Source organism: Mus caroli, chromosome 16 (assembly GCF_900094665.2).
Source record: "Mus caroli chromosome 16, CAROLI_EIJ_v1.1, whole genome shotgun sequence".
Lineage (NCBI taxonomy): Eukaryota > Metazoa > Chordata > Mammalia > Rodentia > Muridae > Mus > Mus caroli.
Window position 1 is genome coordinate 88369445 of NC_034585.1, and position 13526 is coordinate 88382970.

Genomic DNA, 13526 nt, shown 5'->3' on the forward strand with positions numbered 1-13526 from the left:
AGCACCTGCTGGGACAGCAGTGAACAACTGAGACTACAGCAAAGCCCCTTCACAGCAGGGAAGTAATGACCCTCTAAACCTACAAAATCATCCCAAGCTCTCTACAGCACTGAAATGTCAACCAGCCAGTCAGTCTCTGCAAATACAGCAAGTCCTTCCAGCAGTTTTGTTCACCATCAGACGCGGCTTCTTTTCAGGAATTTTCACTCACGGGTTCTAGGAACTCTCGTTCTTAGGTCACTTTGGCTGGCACTAAGTAAGTACACACAGTTAGTATATGCTAATTTATACTACTGACATCCTTATCTGTGATACCTGATCTGTAGCATAACCTGCATTGCCTCTTGGGGCAATCTTGGTTTCATCTGTGGTGCTGAGAGTTCCTGTCGGCAGGAAAGGCAAGCGGTTGTCTCCAGCTGAGCCCGGTGCCTCCCCCTCTCCCTGCCTGTTTCTTTCTTGGTGGCAGTGGGGTCTCCTGTGCCTCTGAAGATGTCTGAGCTTTAGTAGAGCTGCTGTTCTGCTCATTCATATACTCCCTGACAGCCAGAGAGATGTTGGGTAAGACACAACGCTGGCAATAAATGACTGTTGAGGGAAGGAAGGACAACCCTGTCCACTGTCCCCTGTGGACAGCCACTCTTCCCTGGCAACAGTGGCCAAAGTGCTGGAAGCCCACTCAGGCTGCTTATGTGAACTAAAATCTTTATTTATTTATTTATTTATTTATTTATTTATTATTATACATAAGTTCACTGTAGCTGACTTCAGACACCCCAGAAGAGGGCGTCAGATCTCATTATGGATGGTTGTGAGCCACCATGTGGTTGCTGGGATTTGAACTCAGGACCTTCGGAAGAGCAGTCAGTGCCCTTACCTGTTGTGTCCGGCCAGCAGATCACAGCCTGGGTTCTAGCCTGGAAAGGCATTTTGGAAACCTGGAAGAGAAGAGGGGCTAGGCGGCGAGAGAAAAGAATGAAGCTAAGACAAGATTCTGATCAAAGCTCAATTTTACTATTTCCAGACACTCAGTTATAAAGAAAGGGGGAGGGAACCCGATTTCCCGCCAAGTAACTCAGGGTCCAGTAGCAGGACGAACATGTGTGTGCCTCCAGGCAGCAAAGGCAGGGTCCAGCAGTAGGCATGGCAGGAGGAATGAGCAGGAAGCTCCACCCTTGAGCAAGCAGGTTCAAGCAGGTGGGGGGAGACCACACTTACCCACTGAGCCATCTCACCAGCCCTGAAATCTTCTTCTTTGAGACAAGGTGTGGTGTATTCCAGCCTGGCCGTGAACTCTGTGTAGCTGAGGATGACTTTGAACTTCTATCCTCCTGCCTCCACCTTACTAGAGCTAGGATTGCAGGTGTGCCACCACCCCTAGCTTTATGCAGTCCTGGGAATCAAACCAGGGGGCTTGGTGAACTACTCTGTCAACTGAGTTAGTTATGCCTACAGTTCCTGCCCAGACCTGTGTGTGTGTGTGTGTGTGTGTGTGTGTGTGTGTGTGTGTGTGGTATGTTCACATGTATCGACCATGTACACACATGCAAAGGCCAGAGGAGGACACGGGGGTGTCTTCCTCTGTCAATCTGTTGCCTTATCTCATTAAGATGGCCTCTCACTGAACACTGAACCTGGAGCTAGACTGGCCTCCAGCAAAGCCCAACGATCCTTCCATCCTCCCGTCCACCCCCAACAGTGCTGAGGTCACAGACATGCTTTGACCATGCCTAGCCCTCTCCATGGGTTCTGGAGATTTGAACCCAGCTCCTCCTGTTTGCATGTTTGTTCTTGCCCAGAACTTGGCCAGACTCTTCTGATGGTGCTCCTAATTGTAAATGGCTGGTCACTCACCCAGTCCAAGCCTACTTTATTTAATTTTGTTTCTTCTTATTTAAAGGCGTATTTGTTATGCAATTAGCAAAACTACAGCAATTTATTTTAACGATATCTTTGTTTTAAGATACAGTCTCTCTGTATAGCCCTGGCTGAACTCTCCCCCTCCCTGCCTACCAAGTGTTGGCGTTTCAGTCATGCACAGCAGCACGCAGCACTGTTTATAAAGATCTTGACTGGCTCTATTGTGATTCTAGAATAAGGCCATACTTCATCCCATAAAAGAGAGTAAGTAGTAAGTGTTCTGGTGAGCTCAGCAGAGGCCACGGGTTCTGCAGACAGAGACAGGCTGAGGAGAACAAGACTAAAGGATAAATCTGCCCCACTGGCTCTGCTTCTCGGGAGTGGAGGCAGGCAGGCAGCAGCAGGATAGTCCATGTTGTCTTGCTTCTACGTGAGGATCGAGGCAGAGGGAGTGTCACCACCCTGCCAGTGTACACGGAGTCAGCATGAGTGACTCGGCTGACTGTTGGTGTGGCCTGGCAGTCCACAAAACTTTGTAAAGTCTCAAGTCCAGCAGCTTAGTAACAGTGGTTTCCTGTAGTGTTTAGTTCATACCAGCACGAACCACGATCCAGGAGTGACCCATCCAGCAGGTCCAGTTATTCGAGGGTCTCGAGGGGACCTTCTCCTAAGAACCAAATGGGGGGAGAGAAAGAACCAAGTGCAGGAACTACAAGGGAAGCAGTCTGAGTAGCATCAAGGTGTCACTGTATTCAGCAAGGCTCAAGGCTTAAATGTACAAGCAAAAGGGGAAGTACTTCTCAGCAGGAGGGATGGGGCAGCAGAAATTTTTCTTTTGGCGACTACACAGGGGAAGCAGGAACTTGGTGGTATCAGGGTACATCTTGAAGTCAGGACATCTGGCGCTGACTTAGGGCTGGAACAATCTGTGGTTGTTCTTGGAACAGTGCGNCGGTGGCCCGCTTTTGACCCCCTTTTCTTCTCGGGGGGGGGGGCCCAATTCAGAGATCAGGACAATTGTGTTGTCTTAATAGCTCCCAACACAGGAGAACCAGAAAGCTGGCCTTTCCCATCAGTCCTGCAGACTTTACCCGTTGGCTCGTAGAGAGCAGAGCCACAATAACATGTGCTGAGAGAAGGCCCTGGTCGTTGTAAGCATACAGTACCCACAGGAGTCCAAAGCCAGCTAGGGCAGGAGACAGCTGCAGAGTGTAATGCTGATGTTTATATTGGATATTTGTAGGTCGAGAACCTGTTACTAAAATCTGTCATCCCAGCTGCTTTTCGCCTCTCAGCGTGGCTCATTGAAAGTCTACTGGTGCCGCGGTGACTCACGCGGTGGCCTGTGCCCTGTACCTGTCAGACAGTGGTATGCACCGGCTCTTTTCTTCTCCTTAACTAAGTCTTGCTTCTGCTGGCTCTCCAGGAAATCACTCAGAGAATCCTGGAAGCTGTAGGTACCATCGCTGGCTCCTCCTTGGAACAAACAAGCTGGCTCAGCAGAAATCTGGAGGTGAAAGCCCAACCTCAGGTCTCTCTGGAAGAGTCGGATGCCGAGGACGACGTGCACAGTAAGTGGAGGAGGGGTGGGAAGAAACGCCTGTTTCAGCCAAGGCTCTGAGGACTTGAAAGAGTGGGCAGACTGTAATCTAATGCTGTGGACAACCATGCTTCCATTCCAGTGCGCTGTTACACACAAGTGTAACAGAGAAAGCAGTGACCCAAGGGAGGTTGTTGGAGTTCAGAAAATCCTGTTAAAAACAACAACAACAACAACAACAAACCCACCAGTAAGCACATACTAAATATTAACAGAGCAGCCCTTCCCCAGAACTTTCTCAAAACATGCCAGTTGACACACAGTTGCCTGGCACGTGCTATAGATTATACCTGGGTAAGCAGGAGAGCAGAACAGAAGGTGATAACCTGATTTAGGGCACACTGCCCAGGCTGGGTTCAATAGCTGCGATAGGATAGCCAACATCAATAAACACGTCCTATAAATCGATGTGTTTGTCACGGGAGGCACAGAATCCCCTCCAAGAACAATCCAGGGAACAAAGTGCCCCTTGAGGGAAAGGGCCCTCTGCCTTTTCTTCTGGAGCCTCCCCATCCCCAAAGCCTTGTTCACGCCATTCTTTTGACCATGTCCAGTATTTGTTCAATTGTCCTAGCTCACACAAAGGGAAGAAGGCTGCTGGGCATGGTGGCGCACGCCTTTAAGCCCAGCACTCGGGAGGCAGAGGCAGGCGGATTTCTGAGTTCAAAGCCAGCCTGGTCTACAGGGTGAGTTCCAGGACAGCCAGGGCTACACAGAGAAACCCTGTCTCGAAAAACCAAAAAAAAAAAAAAAAAAAAAAAAAAAAAAAAAAAAGGCTGAGTCCCTGTGGGGAAGGGAGTGGTGTTAGGGTGTTAGTGCGCCTGGCTGTGATTACCCATCAGCGCATCGCCGTTTTCAGTCTCAGTTATCCTCAGAAGAGCATCAGGAGGCACTGGAAAGTGGATACACACATCTCAGCTCGTGGACAAGCACACTGCCTTTTAGCCTGTTCCTGGGCCCAGGCGACTACCCACCCCATCTCCCGAACCCATGTGCCTGTAACTAACTGACTGCGCCTGCTCCTGATGTTTATATTTTTTTGATTGAAAATATTTTCAGACTATATTCTTCATGTCCCCTCCCCCAACTCCTCCCACCTTCCACCTCACCCAACTCCAAGATCTATTTCTTCCCCCCCTCCCCTTTTCTTTAAAACCATCAGGCAAACAAACAAGAAAACAGAATGAAAAAAAGAAAAAGCACAAGAAACACACACAAGCACACATAAATACACAAAAACAAAGGCCAGAAAACCACAAAATTGCCAGAAAACATACAAGAAAAGGATAGTAAGACGAACAAAAAATGCCCAAAGAAAGCCTCCACCAAGACAGAGACCTACAAAAATACTAGCGAGTACATTTTGTATTGACCACATGCTGCGGGGTCTGGGGAGACTCCACTGGAGAAAACAAGCCTTCCCACGGGAGCGTCGATCAGCTGGAGAGCTTGTGTTTGGGTGGGCAGGGAGGTTGTGTTCAGTTCCTCCTCGGTGCTGAGACCCCATCTTGCTTGGGCCTGTGCTGCCCGTCTCTGGTGTGCGTAGTTCCTGTTGTCTCTGAAGATGTTGTCGATGAAGACGCCACCATTTAGGATGGAGTGTTCCAGAGTCACACTGCTCAGCCGTGGGTCCCCTGAGTAGTTCCCTTTTACCGCAAGAAGCAGCTTCCCTGAGGATGGCTAAGCAAGGCACTGATCTGAGTCCCAACCCGTGTGGTCCTAGGGATCCAGGTAGACAGTCTGATTCATTCTGGCAATCTCCAGAATGAACCTAGATGGCAGGACAGAGTGGTGTAGGGGTGTGTTGGGGTGTGGGAAGAATTCCCAGCAGTCAGCCAGGCATGCACACACTTTTGTTTCAAAAGAGTGGAGCCATATAGCATGCCCTGCCACACAAGCAGGAATTCTCTTCCCAGAATGAGGAGGGATAGGGAGCTGGGCAGTGTCGAGAGGTCAGCCTCACATGGTGCTCTTCAGAAGTTGCCGCCTGCTTTGTTTTTAAGACTGGTATTTTCCCTGGGACCTGAACTTGCTGATTGGGCTAGTTGGCTGGCCACTGAGCTTCTGAGATGCCCCTACCTCTCTCTCCCCAGAACTGAGGGTCACATGACCCACACCTACCTCTCTCTCCCCCCCCAGCACTGAGGGTCACATGACCCACACCTACCTCTCCCCCCCCAGCACTGAGGGTCACATGACCCACATCTACCTCTCTCTCCCCAGCACTGAGGGTCACATGACCTGGCCTCCCAGCCCATCTTTTTTATGATGCTTGGGTCAAGCTTGGCCCTCATGATTGCATGACAAGCACTTTCTCTCCCAGACCCTTCATTTGCTACTTTAAGCCAATAATTATGCTCTCCCTGATGGTTGCGGGGGGGTGGGGTGGGGAGGAGAACACCCCACCACCACGACACCCGTGCACTCCAGCTGCGTTGCTGTGGCTCGCTCTTTGGGTGCTGATTAAGCTGTGGGCCCACCGCAGCTGTGGTGACTGTTGTGCTAAGTGTTGTTGCCTGTCTGTTGCTCAGTAATTAAATCCAACCTGAGGACAGTCCTGTGGTAAGGCAGCACCTGGCTCCTTTCAGTTCCTGGAAGGCGTAGACTGGGGAAGCTGGCCATGGTGTTCGAGCTTCTCAGGAAGCCTGGATTAGCAAACGTCGTAGCAGCACTCAGCAGTAATAAACAAATGGCCGTGATGGCTGGAGAAAGAGTGGGTATTTCCCTCCATCGATGTGCGTGTGCAGGTTCTTAAGGGCAACCTTGTGTTTGGACTCCGGTGCCATTCAACCGAGGAGGCTTAGGCTGAGACGCCTGTATTAGAAATCCAGAGTCTTTTGTGGTTTGTTGACCTGTCCAGCAGGTCTAGTTATTCGAGGGTCTCGAGGGGACCTTCTTCTGAGAACCAAATGGGGGGAGAGAAAGATGGACACCAAGTGCAGGAACTACAAGGGAAGCAGTCTGAGTAGCATCAAGGTCCCACTGTATTAGCCAGGCCCAAGGTTTAAATGCACAAGCAAAAGGGGAAGTACTTCTCAGCAGGAGGAATGGGGCAGCAGAAATGCACCTCAGCAGGAGGGATGGGGCAGCAGAAATTTTTCTTTTGGCGACTACACGGGGAAGCAGGAACTTGGCTCATGGTACATCTTGAGGTCAGGACATCTGGCGCTGACTTAGGGCTGGAACAATCTGTGGTTGTTCTTGGAGTAGTGCGTCGGTGGCCCGCTTTTGACCCCCTTTTCTTCTCGGGGGGGAGAGGCCTAATTCAGAGATCAGGACAATTGTGTTGTCTTAATAGCTCCCAACAGTTTGTTTGTTTTGTGTTGTGGGTGTTTTGTCTGCATGTATGTCAAGTGCCCATAGAAGGCAGAGGTGGTATTGGATCTCCTAGAACTGTAGTCACGGCTGGTTGTGAGCTGCCATGTGGGTACAAGGAATTGAACCTGGGTACTCTGGAGAGCCACCAGTGCTAACCACGGAGCCAGCTCTCCAGCCCCAATTCATAGTCTAGGAGTACTGATCGTGTTTTCTCTGCCAGTTCAAGAGTTAAAAGGCGGGAAAATGTGAAGCACAGCAGGTTACAGCAGACAGCTCTTAATAAGCATTGGAGCTAGGGCCAGCAGCTGCAAGACCAGCAGCTGTAGGACCAGTAGTCCAAGGAAGGTGTTTGCTGGGGCTGAGTGGGGGTGGGGAGCCACGCCGACAGCAAACACACAGGAAGAGGGGGGACTCAAAAGCCAGTCTCATCTCTGGGGTTGGGGCTTCTAAAGCTCTGAAGAGTTGCCCTCCCCTACTGAGGGTTGGTCAGTGTGAAGACAGACAGGGTGGCTGATTGATCCACAACTGCTGTGTGATCTAGCCTTGATCCTGCTGGTGGGAAACAAACGCTACCAGACTTGTGTTTTAATCAGGAGGGTGAGGAAGAAGCTGGCCCTCTTGAGGGCCTCGTTATGATTTACCCATGGGCCCTCTGGATAGCGCCTAGTCTCTCCTTGATGAAACTGCTCAGAAACAAGATGGAGGACGGAGACTGAAGATGAGCTGGCTGGGTATATAGCATGGCATGTAGGATCTCATGCTGCCCCAGTAGTCAGGGCAGCCATGAAGTAAGTCTCCATCTTCAGAAAGCATCTCTCTAACTGTCATGAGTAAAGCCACTTTGCACAAGAGCAGAAGCCAGAAGTCCTGTCGAAGGGTTCCAGAGTGGTTCACACAAGAAACAATACTCTTGGCTGTGTTCTGAAAATGCAGCCAAGGAAGGTTGGGATTTTTGGCTCAACAGTTTACTTACTTGGAGCAGAATGGGGGAGCAGAGCCAGCATGCACTTGGGGAATCTGGGGTGTCAGGAGGAGAAGAATAGCCGTCAAGGTCGGGAACCAAGTCACCAGCTGAGAGGACAACCAGGACAGCACAGGAAGAGTCTGGGATGAAATTTCCAAAGGCTTGGTTGGTGAGAGTCTGGAAGCCCGTCTGCCAGGCTCAGGATGAGAGGGAGCGTTAGATGGTTGGACAGTGGAGAGAGGTTGACCCGTCCAGCAGGTCCAGTTATTCGAGGGTCTCGAGGGGGCCTTCTCCTAAGAACCAAATGGGGGGAGAGAGGGACAGAAACCAAGTGCAAGAACGACACAGAAGCAGTCTGAGTAGCATCAAGGTCTCTCTGTATTCAGCAAGGCTCAAGGCTTAAATGCACAAGCAAAAGGGGAAGTACTTCTCAGCAGGAGAGGTGGGGCAGTGGAAATTTTTCTTTTGGCGACTACATGGAGAAGCAGGAACTTGGTGGTATCAGGGTACATCTTGTGGTCAGGACATCTGGCGCTGACTTAGGGCTGGAACATTCTGTGGTTGTTCTCAGAGCGGTGCGTTGGTGGCCCCCTTTTCTTCTCGGGGGGGGGGGGCTCAATTCAGAGATCAGGACAATAGTGTTGTCTTAACAGCTCCCAACAAGAGGTGAGGGCTGGTACTCAGAACTCCTCAACGCTCTGGTCCCCTGATCTGGAGCAGTCAGCTGGAAGGCCACTGGGATGCTGGCTTCTCTTTTGCTTCCAGCTTCTTTCCTGTTCTCTCATTTTGTGTTAGGTCTGGGGGAGGATTGTTGCTTTAAGGCAGAGTCTCACGATCCAGCACTGATCATGATCCAGCACACTTCTCCTTGGAGTCATGTACACAGGTGCGAGTCCAGATGTGAACTCTCTGCTTCACACTCCTGTGTTTTCTGTCTTGTGTGAGTCTAAACATGTGTCTGCCAGAAGCCTGACTTGTGACTCCGTCCCTGTGTCTGTCTGACTGCTGTGTGTCTGTTTAGCAAAGGACTTTGATCTATATTTATTGAACGGCACATAAAGAATCACATGGGAGGGCTGGCGAGATGGCTCAGTGGGTAAGAGCACCGGACTGCTCTTCCGAAGGTCCAGAGTTCAAATCCCAGCAACCACATGGTGGCTCACAACCATCTGTAATGAAATCTGATGCCCTCTTCTGAAATATCTGAGGATAGCTACAGTGTACTTACATATAAATAAATAAGTCTTTTTTTAAAAAAAAAGAATCACATGGGAAAAGAATGGGAGAAATCTTGAACCAGTTTTACAGGGATTAAGTCACCAGCCCCAACCAATCTTAAGTGACCGGATAACCAGCACTGTTGCTCGTCAGCCGACGCCCACAAGTGGGTATGCATTCTAAAAGATAGCTTTCAACTTCTTCATCTGCTGCTTTCAGTGATTTCACTGGCCACGTGGTCATTGCAGAAAGGACAAACCATAAGCAGACCTAAGCTTGCTGGACTTAGCCAGATTTCCCCTTCCTGGGTGGAATCTTCTGAGGGAGAGAGAAGCAGGCAAGAGGACATTTGCCGGATGGATGAGAGGCAGGATGCTGTGTGGAGATGGAGAAGGGCGTCCTGCAGGAGCTCAGCATGAAGGCTCGTCAGTGCTGCAGCAAGGATGTAGACCGGGAGCAGAGCAGAAGAGTGTGGGAAGACGGACTCAGCTCAGACCCAAATGCCAGCTGCTCACCCGAAAGGACCTGGAGGCAGTGAGCTGGCGCTGGTGTGTTTGATCCAAATACCCACATTCTTTGTCCTAGTTAGGTTTTATGACTTAGCAAAGCGAGAGTCATCTGGGAAATGTCTCCATCAGATTGACTGTAGGTAGGCAAGATTACAGGCCATTTTCTTGATAAGTGACTTATACAGGAGGGCCCTGACCAATGGGGCATAGTGGTCTTCCATTCTATAAGAAAGCAGACTGAGCAAGCCATGAGGAGCAAGCCAGTCAGCGGGAGCACTCCTCCACGGCCTCTGCATTGGCCCTGACTTCCCCGGGAGGTTGGTGATTCAGACAGTGTTTCTCTGTGCAGCCCTGGATGATGTAAGATGTAGTGAGTGTTTCCCTCCCCAGGTTGTGTGTGATCACAGCAGTAAATAGAAACCTAACTAACTCCGTGGTTGGGATTGGATACCAGAGCAGATACTGAAACTACTGACTGCAGTCAGAGTGAAAGTGCTTAGGGAAGGAGGCATTCACTCCCCTCAGGGCTAAACAGACTCTTCTTTCTGTCAGCAGATGCTGCTGAAGCCTCCACCATGGTATCTGCTTCTGCCCCCTCCGTTTACAGTGTGCAAGCGCTCTCTCTCTTGGCAGAGGTAAAGATTCACCTGACTTGTGGTTCCTTGTGGAAATGCTTACTGTCTTGAATCATTTTGAAGTCCTGTATTCATTCTGGGTGCCACGGGTTGCCCCCTTCTGCCTGAGTTCTGAAGTCTAGACCTTGTGTCAGCCAGCTTTCTGTTGCTGCAACAAAATACCTGAGAAACTCGTTTTACAGGAAGACTCAGGGTATTAGAGGCTTCAGCCCAGTTGGCTGGCTATGTTGCTTAGCCTCAAGGTGGGGAGCATGTGGAGGCACACAGTGTGGTATTCAGGAAGCAAGGGCACACTGCCAGTGAGCTTCCTCCACCAGGCTCCCTTAGTACTGCCATGGGCTCCACCATGTAGGACGCATTGTTCCAGATCAGAGTAGAACAGCGTTGGCTTGCAGCATGGCACTTTTGATTGACACTTCAGGAGTTTCTTTTCTTTCCTTTTCTTTCCTTTCCTTTCCTTTCCTTTCCTTTCCTTTCCTTTCCTTTCCTTCCCTTCCCTTCCCTTCCCTTCCCTTCCCTTCCCTTCCCTTCCCTTTTCTTTTCTTTTCTTTTCTATTCTTTTCTTTTCTTTTCTTTTCTTTTCTTTTTGGGGGTGGGGTGGAGGGAGGTGGTTCAAGACAGGGTCTCTCTGTATAGCCCTGGCTTTTGTAACTCACTCTCTAGACCAGGCTGGCTTCAAACTCAGATAGATTCACAGCCTCTGTTTCCCAAATGCTGGGATTAAAGGCATGTGCCACCATTGCCCGGTATCTCTTGTTTTCTCCTTTTTTCTTTTTAAAAATATATCATTGATTTATTTGTTTGTTTGTTTTTATGTTCATTGGTATCTTGCCTGCCTGCATGTATGTCTGTATTAGGGTATTGGATCCCCTGGAACTAGAATTACAGTTATAACCTTCCATGTGGTTGCTGGGAATTGAAACTGGGGCCTCTGGAAGAGCAGCCAGTGCTCCTAACCACTGAGTCACCTTTCCAGCCCCGTGTCTTGTTTCCATAAAGGAATTCTGCCTCATTTGTTTTAGGTTCTGGCTTCTCTCCTGGACATGGTTTACCGCAGCGACGAGAAAGAGAAAGCTGTGCCGCTGATCTCCCGCTTGCTGTACTACGTGTTTCCTTACCTGCGCAATCACAGGTGACAGGCGCCATCATCACGCCCACATGCAGAAATGTGTCCTCTGAGAAGTTCCCCTTGACCCCATCCCTTCTCTTCCCTCAGTGCGTACAATGCGCCCAGCTTCAGGGCCGGTGCCCAGCTGCTGAGCTCCTTGAGTGGCTATGCCTACACCAAGCGCGCGTGGAAGAAGGAAGTGCTAGAGCTGTTCCTGGACCCCGCTTTCTTTCAGATGGATACGTCTTGCATTCAGTAAGAAATTCTGTTCTCTCTTTAATCCCAGGTCTCAGGGAGCAGAGGCAGGCAGGTCTCTGAGTTCCAGGACAGCCTGGTCTACAGAGTGAGTTCTAGGACAGCCTGGTCTACAGAGTTCGTTCTAGGACCACCAGAGCTATACAGAAAAACCATGTTTTGAAAAACAAAACAAACAAAACAGGAAACAAAGCCCTATGTGCTCAGTCTTGCACTGTTGTTGCCTGACCCTTGGACCACGGTGTCACCTCAGCCCCTTGCATGTCCCTGTCATGGTGCTCATGTTAGTCTGTGTTTGCTGAAAAGACATTATGTCCTTCAAAATCCGGAGATAACCTTTTATCAAAAGAGGCACTGCACTGGATTGAGAGAGCCTGCTGCTGGCAAAGAGTGAGATGGAGGGTTCAGGAGCCTTTCATCTTCCTCATGAAAGACTTGGCCCCTGTTGAGATCAGAGCCCAGATTGGCTCTGGCAATGTCTGCCTGGCTGCCTGGCTCATGCACTCCATGACAGTAGTGGGCGTGGAACGTGGAGACCCCAGGAGGACAGGACACTAAGCAAGCCATTCCTGTGCCTTTTCGTCAGAGAGCAGGAAGCCAGCTCAGGACCACCTGCAGCCCATGCTTCCTGGGGTTTGTGTATATGCATGCTTTGGGTGAGTGTGAGTGTGTGTGTGTGCGTGTGCACGCATACAGGTGGAGGCTAGGAGTTCACTTAGGTTTCTTTCTCCATCATTCTCCACCTTATTGTTTTAGACAGGGACTGTCACTGAAACCTGGCTGTCCAGCAAGCTCCAGGGATGTCCCTGGCTCTGCCTGTCTCAGCAGTGGGTCATGGGCAGGCAGGCACCACCACACCCTGAGAGTCAGACTCAGGTCCTCAGGCTGTGCAGCCATTTTACCAACTCAGCCGCCTGCCTAGTCCTTAAATGGGCCTCTTTAAAACACTGTTTTAAAATGTTATTTCATTTATTCATGTGCGTGCGTGTGTGTGTGTGTGTGTGTGTGTGTGTGTGTGTGTGTGTTTGTACGTGCATGCGTGCGTGCGTGCATGCGTGCAGATACACATGCCACAGTGGACATGTGGAGATTGGAGGACAACCTCAGAGAGTCTGTCTGCAGACTCAGGGATGGAGCTCAGATCCAGGAGTACTGAGCACACAGTATTAGCATCCAGGAGTACTGAGCACACAGTATTAGCACTCCTTAGCACTCTTGCCCTGTTCTGCATTGTTTCCTTTATGGAGAGCTGGAGAAGTTCGTTTCATTAGGTTAGGGTTATGAGAAAACCCTTGGCTTGGCCAGCTTCTTGAATTAAAATCATGAGTGTGGGGGTTGGAGAGATGGCTCAGCGGGTAAAAACACTGACTGCTCTTCTAGAGGTCCTGAGTTCAAATCCCAGCAACCACATGATGGCTCACAACCATCTGTCATGAGATCTCATGCCCTCTTCTGATGTGTCTGAAGACAGCTACAGTGTAGTTACATATAATAAATAAATCTTTTTTTAAAAAAAAAATCATGAGTGTGTCACCGCTGGAGAGACAGTGGGACCGGAGAGAGTGTAGCTGAGAGCCATACATAGCCAGCTTCACTCTGAGCATCACGGCTTATACTCTGACGGTTAAGGAAAGCCACCTAAGTGAGTGTTCTCGTGAGTTCAAGCTGTGTACAACTACAAGGACAGCCTCACATGGAGAAGACACGCTCTTCCCCAGAGGCATGCATATAAAGGGAAGTTGAAACATTCAACTGAATAACAACAGCAAGCAATAATGAATGACCTGCAGAGGGAAACTCGGCCACACCTGGGAGGACGGGAGAACACATTGTAAGAACAATTCTGTGTTTCGAGAAAACTGAGGTCATGAGACTCTTGTGTTGTTTTCTTGGAGGAGTCTCACAAGCACTCAGTGAATGCTGACAAATGTTCTGACAAATGTGGCTGACAAATTCCAGAGAGCAGATTTCTTTTTTTTTAAAAAAAAAGATTTATTTATTTATTTATTATATGTAAGTACACTGTAGCTGTCTTCAGACACTCCAGAAGAGGGCGCCAGAT

General features: G+C 49.7%; 1 protein-coding gene across 1 annotated transcript in view; it reads left to right on the forward strand.

The window, feature by feature from the left end:
* Dop1b (DOP1 leucine zipper like protein B) overlaps positions 1–13526 on the forward strand; it is a 283094-nt gene that overhangs the window by 259071 nt on the left and 10497 nt on the right. The window contains exons 27-30 of the mRNA XM_029470323.1: positions 3284–3428; positions 10022–10101; positions 11124–11233; positions 11318–11464. Of these exons, the coding sequence (XP_029326183.1) occupies positions 3284–3428; positions 10022–10101; positions 11124–11233; positions 11318–11464 (482 nt within the window). The remainder of the gene's footprint in view (positions 1–3283; positions 3429–10021; positions 10102–11123; positions 11234–11317; positions 11465–13526) is intronic.